Source organism: Poecilia latipinna, unplaced genomic scaffold (genome assembly GCF_001443285.1).
Source record: "Poecilia latipinna isolate Pla-1442-1.1 unplaced genomic scaffold, P_latipinna-1.0 Scaffold18, whole genome shotgun sequence".
In the NCBI taxonomy this organism is placed as follows: Eukaryota; Metazoa; Chordata; class Actinopteri; order Cyprinodontiformes; family Poeciliidae; genus Poecilia; species Poecilia latipinna.
Window position 1 is genome coordinate 89670 of NW_015112634.1, and position 11580 is coordinate 101249.

The 11580-nt window shown below is 39.6% G+C and overlaps 1 protein-coding gene across 2 annotated transcripts in view; it reads right to left on the minus strand.

Annotated features, from left to right (window-relative positions):
* cables1 (Cdk5 and Abl enzyme substrate 1) overlaps positions 1-10937 on the minus strand; it is a 25116-nt gene extending 14179 nt beyond the window's left edge. For both annotated transcript variants that reach the window (XM_015034388.1, XM_015034380.1), the window contains exons 1-3: positions 10212-10937; positions 330-401; positions 157-249 (exon numbers count right to left, since the gene is read on the minus strand). In XM_015034388.1, the coding sequence (XP_014889874.1) occupies positions 157-249; positions 330-401; positions 10212-10786 (740 nt within the window). In that variant the 5' untranslated portion in view covers positions 10787-10937. The remainder of the gene's footprint in view (positions 1-156; positions 250-329; positions 402-10211) is intronic.
* Between the last annotated feature and the right edge of the window lie 643 nt (positions 10938-11580).

Consider the following 11580-nt stretch of genomic DNA (forward strand, 5'->3'; position numbering starts at 1 on the left):
AACCCCGGCTTGGAAAGGGCCGGGCCTCGTAAGGGAAAACCCCCCCCCCCCAAAAAAAAAAAAAAAAACAAGCTGCACTTCATTGACTGAGGCAGCCTGCCATCATTAAGTGAGAACTCTGCATTGACTGGAGGACGCCTCTGTTTGACTTCATACCTTCCATTGTGCATATCGTGTTGCCGCATGTTCTTTATGAAGTGGATCTTCTTGAAGCTCTTTGGTCGGGGTGAACCCGAAAGGGTTCGGCATCTAAAGCACAAAACAAAACAGTCAAAAAGGAAAAAGTGGAAGACATTTCTCAAGTTAATGTGGGGGACTTTAGTTTGTACCTGCGTAATGGAGCATTTTCCTCAATGTCTTCTAGAGTTTCTAGCGAAGAGCGCTGAGAGATGAGTCTCCTCCTGTGAAAACAGGCAGAAATACCTTAAACTTAAGAGGATGTGAAGTAAATCCCCTCCCCCCCCCACCATAATAAAACAAACAAAATTTGGTTTTGTGGAATAGCTCCAGCAAAATGACTACAAATATGACACAACTGACACGGCAAAGAAACTTAATTGAAGGACAAACAATGTCGAATGCACCACAAAATGTTTTAGAAGCTAAAGAAGCAGTAAGGAGCCAACTCATTAAGAAACAAAAAACATTCCCAAAACATCAGTTGTTGGCCAGAAGCAAACTTTTCAAGAAATCCTGGTTGAGCTAGAAATAATAATTTTATTTTTCAGTAGCTAGATTTTCAACTCACAATCTGGGACCCATCTCTGGCCCGGAACCAAAGACGAAAAACTGTCACAATCTTCAAATATTTGTTTATTTATTAAAGTTATGTTGTTAACATAACATTCACCAAATAATTACATATCATAAATAATGCATCTCAAACTCAGATATGAGTCTTTACATTTCTTTTCATTTTTCCAACAAAAACCAAAACATAGGGAAATTTCTAAACATACATTTAATAAATCAGAATTGCTCCAAAGAATTGAATTGAAAGATTAAAGCCAACTCTTCAAAAGAACAAAAGGAAATGAGCCGCTGAAATAATTAATTTTCTAATATAGTGAACATGATTGTACATAACACTTGGCACTAATAGATGCATATTGACATGTGAAGGTGGCTTCGTGTTCAACTAAAGCTCCACGATACAAAGAAAAGAAATGATTGTTTAAAAACGCAACGCAATATTAATTATGACTATCAAATGTTCTTCCTCCTTCTTGTTTTCCACAACATCACATTTTCTCCATCACTCTTTGTGAGCAGAAGCATTTTTGTTGACAGAATCTGAGGATCAAGTTTCAGCATCATGGAGCGACGAGCCTATTATTACCAAATGATCGTAAATATAAAATGACAGCAAAACGGATGTTTTGACAAAAGTTACATTTAGAGATATTGTGAAAATTAAACTAAAAGCAAAACAAAGCCAATATTCCTGAATTCATGGTCAGTTTCAGGTAGAGCTACACCAGGCTAGTTTGCTATGTTGGTAGACAGATATCTTTGTTAAAAAGTCATAGCTTAGAATGTGACTAAACGCTCTCACATAAAAAGGTAAGAGACAAATAATGACTGTTGATTAATACTAAGACTATCATGTCTGCCATCTGTTACATCAGCACTGTGTGCTTTTGTGGTCAGTGATCTCCTCAGTCTCATAAAGAGCACATAGTATTTCCCAGGATCAGAGCTGCTAAGAGGATAACGAGCTGGCTCCACGAGCCTTTTGTGTAACACATTTGGTCACAGATGGCCTTTATTTCACACTTTAGCTGCTTGACTAAATTCTGCTGCCGCAACACTTTCAGTATGTGATCAGCTGCCAATTTCAGAAAATAAAACCTACATGTGAAAGCTAAGTATCCCAAAGCAGTTCCAAAATTAGGTTATAATTGCACGATTAGCGTCACAAAAACAATGCTGTCTAACGATTTAGTCGGACTCAAAGGTTTTACAACACCCCCCCCTCCTCCCAAAATTTAAACGGTGAGAAGTTAACCCGTTAATGACCTAAAGAACTGAAATACTACATTTTTCTTCTGACTTCGGTTAGAACAACAGAACTGAAGAGACATCCACTGGGGCTCTGCTTATGCGTCATAATAGAAGAGGGCCTGGCCTGACCTCTGACCCAGGGTTGAAGGAGAATGATCATGTGATTTATGGCCAGTCTTTAATCATCCTCCTCTCACACACGGACAGGCAAAGTAATGATCCATGGCTGCAGCCTTCCTCAAGGGGCATGCTTTCTTTCACTGAATCACTTTAACTATGGAATTGCCTAATCTTCCAAAAAGCCACTGGAGCCATTTTAAATGATCCTTAGCTTGGTATTTTGCAATGCATTTATAACTAAACAGTGACATTTTCTCAATTGCTACACAGTTTGTTGCTTTGGTGTTTTAACTTTTATCTCTGGATTCCTGCAGCCTCAGGATTAAGGACATGTGGGTTTGCTTAATCAATGTATGATTAAGCAAATGTTTCTTCTAAGAAAATGTTGCAATATCTGTTGCATGCACAAAAAGCTGATTTTGTTCCTGTTTGTCTAACTGGTTTGTTGCTCTCAGTATCACAGAGATAAGGAGAGATAGGTGAATTTCCCATTTAAAAGTTTACAGTCAAGCTAACATGACACTGGTTGGTTTTTAAACAATCATGTTGAATATCTGCAAAAGACCCTTGTAGATCGATTACAGGTTACAATATGCTTTATCAGCTTTGTTACTGGGTAACTTTTGACCAACTGAAGTAGACTTTAATATTACATTAAATCAGATTGGAACACCACATAGGATTTAATCTGTCCGTATGTTTGCACTGTAGGTATATAAATCTGATTTGTTGTATATTTCTGTGTAATCAGAAATTAATTCACTCTGTTCCTCTAGTAAATTGCTTTGAAATTCAGTGTTTTATGAGATAAACTTAATTGTAAAGCTAGTTGGTGTGCGAGTTACTTTAGTTGAAATAGTTATCTTGCTGAATTTTAAATATGCAGACTTTGCGCATGTACACATGGCATACATTGTATTCATTTTAAAATAATATTGGACTGGGGACTCTGCAAATGTCTCATCTTAGGTGACAAAAACTGATCTTGATAGGAAATGGTTGCAACAAATAGTCTCTTCTGTGAGACATTTTGTCCACTTCCAATTCAAATCTCTGTAAATAGAAAACTTTGAAAAGCTATTCTCTAGCAAGCCGACCGTGATGTTTCCTGTTTGCTTTGTCACAACTCCAGCTTTCATATTTGAACTCTGATCCAACCACTGTGGATGAACAGCTGGTGTTCTTGATGCAAAAGATGTTTTCTTGGCCAGCAGAAGTCCTGGAGACAAAAAACAACAGCATGGCCACTCATTCATTCTCAACACAAGGGTCTAAGAGCAAGGGTCAGAACAATCAGTGTCTAGCCCTTCAGTTAGACATTAACTGGTTTGAGTACGGCGCTTCAAAGATGGCTTGTAGCCTCCAGTCTCTTTTAAACAGTCCCTGTTATTGTTGCCCAAGGTAATTTTGTCCATGCATGACCTCAATTCATGCAGCATTACATCAGTTCTGCTATGAATGCAATGAAATTATCTTGTAATAAAATGTGCATAAGAGGGATTTCCAATCCTGCTCAGTGGTGAGCAGGAGGTGAGTGTAGAGTTATAAAACAACAGAGGGCTGGAAGTGGAGATTAGAAGGTTTCACACGTACGACCTGTTGGCAGCTTGCCACAGGACACAGTCTTCCATTTTGCAACAGAGTAAAAGTAAATGTTAAGGTCTGGATTTATTCACACATAGAAGGCCCTGCCAAGGGGGAAGAAGGGTTTGATTATCTGATGAGAGGACAAAAAAAAAAAAAAATCCAAGGGAGCTGAGCCTCTCTGATCCTCGAAAGGACCGGAACAAATGGGATACATGAGGCAACTTAAAAAAATAATTGGGCACAAAAGACGATAAGGAAAGTTCATTATAGCGTCTTATAACATCCACAACTGAAACTGTTAGTTTCTAATTGGCAAGCATAGAAAGCGAAAATGGGGGGAAAAAAAAAAAAAAAAAAAAACGAATGCAGTGAAAGTGTGATGGATGGATGTACTCAAATAAAAAAAAAGCAAGACATGAATAATGGTTCTAGCTTTACTAGGATCATCATTTAAAAATAATGGAAGCAACATGTATTTGCTTTAAAATTGTCTTTTAGTGTTTTTAAATAGAGGACAATGTACATTAACAAACATAACATTTGGACTGAAAAAGGACTATTATGTGTCAATTGACATTTATTAATTTCATTTGAAAAGAATGTTATCAGATTTGTTTTTTTATTATTATTATTTTAACCACTAAATAAAAACCCTTCATCAAAGTAAAAATTTTAAAATGTTGATGGGAATTAAAAAAATAATAATAATAAAATCTTGATGTCTGGGAAAATTTGAAAAAATAGATACTTTTTGTGAGTAGGACCATTTATGACCAATATTTTGACACAGTTGGAGCCACGAAAGACATTTAGGCATTGATGTTTATGAAAACAACAAATCAGCGATTATCCATCTAAAAAAAGAAAACCGGCTCCAATTTTTACATGAAGTTCTGTAGAGAAGTGGAGGGGATTCCTTGGGTCTGAGGCATGTAGTTCAAATCACTTAAAAGCTGAAAAAATTATTGATGTGTTGTTGATGGTCTGGCGACAATAAGAACTTGCTTGCAAAATGTGTGGAATGTTGGAACTCAGCTAAACAGTAGAGTGGCAGGAAAAAGTCGCATGTGATGGGAAAATGAAACTGATTTTATAAAATAGCAAGATATGTTAAAAAATTAAATCGCTTAGTAATTGTTTTTGATCCGTTTAAAGTACAAATTGTGCTTCCGCATAAAGTTATGAAGAAGTAGTTAACTTTCAAAGTGAGCAGTGTCTCGGAATGATCTGAAATTTTTTTTTTATGAGAAAAAGTTTTTTAAGAATGTAAAAAAAAACGTATAAAGTTAAAGCATATATTTATTTAATAAGAGGAATGTTGTAGAAGCTAAATGGTTAAAAAGCACAAACTATGAGAAATGAGTTAGTGATAAAGCAAAAATAAAACTACAATAATTCACACATTCAAAAAAAAAAAAGTTTATAGTTAAACACATGCTGGACCTTGTTACACTGTCTCATATTCAGCTCCTTGGGGACTTTCTGACCAAATGTTTCACAGCCCAGACATTGCAAGACACTCTGAAGGAAAATAAAGCCTTCTTATGTAACTCTGTGATTATGCCAACCATGACCTCACCACGCAACAATCGACCTCATAACCAAAGGTATGTGACCTAATCACACAAAACATGAGCGGACTATTATGTTGGCTCATACTCCCTCGTTTCCAGCCAGCTTGTTAAATCACTGAAAGTACAAGTTTCTGGATTACTGCTGTTTGGTGTGAACGAAATTAAAACAGGATGCGAGAAGCTTTTGTCTGACTGTGATGCAGGAGTAAAAGACAAATAGCGATAATTGTTCTACACCTCCAGCATACAGCACCAGATGGAAGAATGGGGTGCTATATTTAAAGCTCGGCTCACCAATTTATGATGAATATATACTGAAGAGTGTAAAGAACATAAAGTTAATCATCATATTTCCACATTAGATTCTGAGGGTTTGAAGAAGCCCCTGGCCTCTAGGTGAATCTATTCTGGAGACACATCTGAGCCTCTGCGACTTCCTGAATGGGAGCAGGACTCGAGGCCAAAATCTCTGAAGGGAGAGTGTGTCTCTAATTCCTCAGAGGGAGGAAGCGGAGAGCAGAAAATACAGAGCCAGGCTGCTTCTCAGAAAGCATGGGCATCCTGCCTCTCCCAGCCAGGGACCTCTCGTCATGTTTCCACCAGCTGCCCAGGGAAAAACAAACCCGGCACTGTGTGGAGAGCGCTCGTCTGTTCACGCACCCGTAGAACGCGGTCGAACTCCCACAGCAGGTTACTCATTTCTTGGCATTAGAATTCCTTTTATGCGAATGTCCTTCAAAAGCAGGACACGGTCAAGAGTTTAGCAACTGCATACTGAATTTATTACTGGAGCAACTGAGGTTGTTGCGGGGTGAGAGTAGTAGGGTTGGCAAAATCCAGGTCTCCGTTAAGGATATCTTGTCTCGTAAAATTCTACTTGAATTTTTTTTTTTTTTTTTTTTTTTAAGTAAGCATAAATGTAGTTTTAGCTTAAATAAAAGTTATTCTGCAGGGTTTAAGGGTCATAATGGACACTGGGAAATGTTTTATAGGCTACATGGACAACTATCAGTCCTGAGATTTCTGGTAAGGCATTTAGTTTTAATTTGTTTTCTTAATCTTTGTTTCAATAGACATTTAAAGTTAAAATGCATGAATACTGTAGTCCTCGTAAAAGCTTACTAGTTGCCTTTTACCAATCTATGGAAATATTACTGGCAATTTTGTCAAGGTGATTACACTTTGAAAAAATGATATGGTCACTTCAAAGTTCAAAGACAGATGCAACTGCAATAAGCGTATATTCTGTATTCTTTGAAGGAGATAAGAGCTTCAGTCTGGTTTACAATCCACTGTTGATCATTTCATAACACTCTGAAACTATTTAAATCTGCAGTATGTAATGTTTAGAAAAATATATTTTAACATATTTGTTAAAACTGTCACTACTCTGTGATAGTACACCATGAGGCAAATGATCCGTAAAAAAAAAAAGCCCCATGCAGAAATGCACCGCTCCAGGTAAGAAACAACCAATCATGCCAGGAGGAAGGTCTTAGCGCCATCAATCACACTCATGTACATGCTGCTCCTCAATGTGCTAATGTGTGTGCTTTGTTGCCCTGTAAATTGTCTGGTGATCAGATGTATGTCAGAAGATAGGCAGCCCCCCTGCCAGGACAAGTGGGAATGGGAGGATGAATGAATGGAGACATTCAACAACCTTACTGAATTCACCTTTTTCCCATGACATTATGTGTGTCCTGTGTGTCTTAGTTATATCACTGGACATCTGATTACATTGACTCTGCAACACTAGCTGTCAGTGAAAACAGAAGCCTGTCTATGACGCACCAGGTGGACAACTATAAGATATAGGGCAAAGGTTTTAGAGGACCAATATTTAAATATATTTGTGTAGTTATTAGGGCAGTGGTGCAGTTGGTAGAGCTGTTGCCTTGCAGAAAGAAGGTTCTGGGTTCAATTCCCGGCCTCAGTCTTTCTGCATGGAGTTTGCATGTTCTTCCTGTGCATGTGTGGGTTTTCTCTGGGTACTCTGGTTTCCTCCTACAGTCCAAAAACATGACTGGCCTCTCCAAATTGCCCCTAGTGGTGTGTGTGTGCATGGTCGTGTGTCCTGTCTGTCTCTGTGTTCCCTTGTGACAGACTGGCGACCTGTCCAGGGTGTACCCCACCTCTTTCCCAGAACGTTAGTTGGAGATAGGCACCAGCACCCCTCCCGACCCCACTAAGGGACAAGGGAGAAAAGAAAATGGATGGATGGGTGTAGTTACTAGGGTTAATAATTTAACTGTAAGCTTTTTTAGAATGTGCACAAATTTAACTTTCTCCCTGCATCTTCTCACATTATTATTTCACATGGTGTGAATTTATTTCTATATCATCATTCATCTTACTTGATTGCATATATTCATTATATAATAATGGAATATAAATGGGTTTAATTCCAGCTTCTTGCATTGATTTGTAAAAAATAGATTCATGCAGTGTGGTACTTTGGTGAGAATCTCAGCCCACATCAAAATCTGAAAGATTCACCTCCTCACCATTTGCTCAAGCCACTAAAGATGCAAAAGCAAAAATGATGGCAAAAAAAAAGCAGCGCTAGACTTTGGCAGCATCCATCCTCCACTGTTCTCTGCACAAAAATGATGAAAATGTAAAGACTGCAAGCTGAAAAACTGCTCTTATTCAAAGCCATCTTTTGACAGCGATTTATTTCATGAGCTTTTGTTTCCTCATTCGCAGCATTTTCTGAGTCAGAACAACTACAGAACGTTTAGGTATTTAGAGTTTTAAGCATATTTTCACCTCGGACTACAGCCTGATAGTTTGTGTAACTTCCACTCAGCCAAGAAAGGGAAATAACAGTTTACTGAGTGTTTCACCATGAACCAGAGCTTCCTGAAGAAGTGTGGCAGAGACACCAGAGGGTGGAGAGGATCTAGCCAGATGGGTGGGGTGGGGGTTTGACCAGAGGGGCTCTGAATGGAAAAAAACTGAGGAGAAAGGAGATGAAAGCAGGCTGAGAGTCATTAGAGGACTGACATCTGTCTTGCTTTTGTGGTCAGCCGAGACCCTCCCTCAATATGTCCTCGCCGCTCCAACACAAACATGAAGTAGACAAAAGGGGGCAAATAAGAGAGGCGCGTGAAACGGCTAGCCCCTGCTACACGTGGAGTCGGACAAGGGTGTAGAGTTACAGGATGTTTACGTCACACAGAGCAAAAAGCAAGTGTGTGCTAAGATGTAAAAGTCAGTTCCATGAAAAGAAAGAAAAGATGCACAGAAAGCAAAAGAGAACAAAATAAAACTGAAACCAGCTGATTCCCCGTGGAGCCAATGAAGTTTGGTGAGTCATGGCCATGACAGCACCTGCATGGAGTGCAGCTGAACTCTGGTCCTGCTGCGCTTTGTTGTGTCCAAGCCAAGTAGTGTGTTGACTGGAACTGAGTGCAACTTTTCGAAGCGGGTGACTGTACCAAATCTTCACGGGAACGGGTCAGAACTGTCGTTCATTCATGTGGAAAAGCAGGAAATGAAACAAGAATCGCTGAAAATTCCTTTGGTTTGTTACGGTTTCCAATGATCCGTCAGAAGACATTGTGATTCGGTTACAAAAGAGCCAACTTTAAATGTAAACTCATAAAATGAAACATTTATTTTTTCACTACTTATCTTAGCCCCAAAGGTACTTGATGTCTCTGTTATGAGTTTTCTGTGTTTTCAATTTGTCAAAGAAGGAAGACATCAGGTTTGTGAATGAACAATACCTCATTAGAACGTGTCTGTTTATGAGCATGGAAGTTAGTATATAATGAAAATATTACTTAAGATTAATTAATAATAGATTATTAGAGAAATTGTATGCTTTGGTGTAGACGTAGAAATGACAGCTGATGTGACAACTGTCCAGATAGTAATCACAAACACCCACCACCTGAATATTAAACCACAAGAGGTTATTGCTAAAGAAGTTGAATGTCCCCAGAGTGCTTTATTCAAGAAATGGAAAGTTAAACGGAAGGACAAAGTGTGGCACAAAAAGTTCAAAAGCAACATGGATAATCACAACCTGGACGTGATTGTGGAGCAAAGCACATTCAACAGTTTGGGGAAGATTCATGAGGCTTGGACTGCAGCTGCAGTCAGTCCTTCAGTGACCTGTCATAATTTTTATATCTACTGTGTCACTTAAACGTTCGGTGTCTGTGTTTTTACCTTTTTTTTTTTTCTCTAACACATGAAAATATTTGTTTTGATAAAAGTTTTGAAAATTTTGCAAACAAATTGTGTTTTTTACTATCAGGCAGACGTGATGGTGACATCATGACAGACAGAGCGATTGTCTAAGTGGGACCCCCGGAAAATAAAATTCTGCTATGGGCCCATGCAACCTTGGGAAAGCTTGTGCCTTTTTTTTTTTTACACATGTGAGGATTACAGGTTGGAAACATCATTTAAAATAATCAAGAAACTTTTCACAGAAATATTTTCAGACAGATTGCAGTGCATTTCGCAACACACCATAGAATGGTAAATTGTAATATTACATAAGATGACTTCAGTTGTCCAGCAAGAAGGAAATTTACAAAAAAAAAATAAATAAATAAGAAAAATGTGTTATAGAAAAACTTGCACGAATGATCTGAACTGAAATGAGAGAAATGTAATGTCGAATACATGCAACAGTGATGCTATGATAGATGGTGATTTCAACTGGATCACTATGTTAAATTTGGACCAATGCAACTTTGAGCCACTCTTGGAAAACATGCAATGGGACAATGCATTCATGCAAAGACACTTAAGAAGTTAGAAACACTTTGCTTAAAATTATTAAAAACACTGGAGATGTGAGAATGCAAAATATTAAGTATCAAGCTAACAATCAAAATTTTGCAGGCGTGTTGCAAGGAATGTCTCCACACACCACTCTGAAGAAAAGCCACTATTTACATTTACCTTGACCTCTGCTGCTCTATCTGTCCGGCCTCCAGGCTGAAGCTCGGGGAGAACTGCCTGGAATAGGCGGCAGGAATGATTCCCTGAGTGTACGTCTGCAGCCTCCCTCTGGTTCCTACTGGGACCGCGGAGAAAGGCGAGTTGAACGTGGAGGGCATAAAAGCGTCGCCCTCCGTGTCTGCAGCCGCCGGGGCAGCGGCGGAACCCGTCCCACAGCTGCCCCAGCTGGCGAGCCGAGCCTGGGTTGCTAAAGCGAGCGCCTGGGTGGCCGTGGTCGCTGCAGCGGCAGCCGCAGAGGCAGCTGCAGCCTCGGCGGTGCCAGCAGCGCCATGCGCCCCGAAGGGCTCCAGAGAAACCAGGCTCTGTCTAGTCCGTGCTTCCAGCGAGTTATCCTCCTGGTTCTGATCGTCTGCATCGTCTTGCACGGGTCGGCCGTCTAAAGAAATGTTGCTGAGAAAGGACAGCGCTGCTTGCCTCCTCCTTGGATCTATGCGTTTCCGTGTATGCTCAATGCTGGGGTGCTTTATCTGCTGAAGCGTGGCTGTGGATGTGTTGCTGCTCGTGGCAGCCGCCATGGTCCGCTCCCAGCGATCAGAGTGTCGATCTTACCTTGTGGACATGGATATTGTTCTGATCGTGTTTGTGTGGGTGAATGGAGGAGCCAGTCTTTTAAGTACATGCGTTTAACTGGGTGAAAACAGGGAGGTCACGTGTGTGCAGTATTGTGGCAGCACAGGGAAAATCTGGACCAATGAGCTTTGAGGAAGTCCAGGTTTTTTTTTCTTTCTTTCTTTTTTTTGTTACCTTTTCCTGACTGCTGAATCTTCTCTGTTCTCTGACAGAGCATACCAAAATTACATGAACTTTATCAGGATATTTCCAAGCATGGATAAGATAGATAGATTTTCCTTCCTCATTAACAATTTAAGTCCACTCGTTTAAACAGTAAATCTTAAACACAAAGGTGATCAAACTTTCTTTCTTTTTTCCCCCCCACTCAGGCTTGATTAAATATACCTTCTGCTTGCTTAATACCCACAAGGTACAGATGTTTGCACTGTGATCAATGGGCGCTGGCAGAATGGGGCCTGGCTTAGTTTGTTTTTAGAAAATAGATCGTTTTCTGAATTGTGCGAGTCAGCATCTCTGGAGCAACTGCGCCATCTGTCTGCTTGACATGCTTTGTGTATGCAGTTTTTTTTTCACCGTCAATTACTCGCTTTAATATGCCATCTAGTGGTACTATTTGCAAAGAGGTGTAGAGAAAATGTTAATGGATGAGCAAGGACGCTTCCAGAAAGTTTTGTTTGGGGTGACCAGAAGAGGGCCACTTAACTTTTGTGTGGGCGCCTAAATCAAAAGCCAGAAC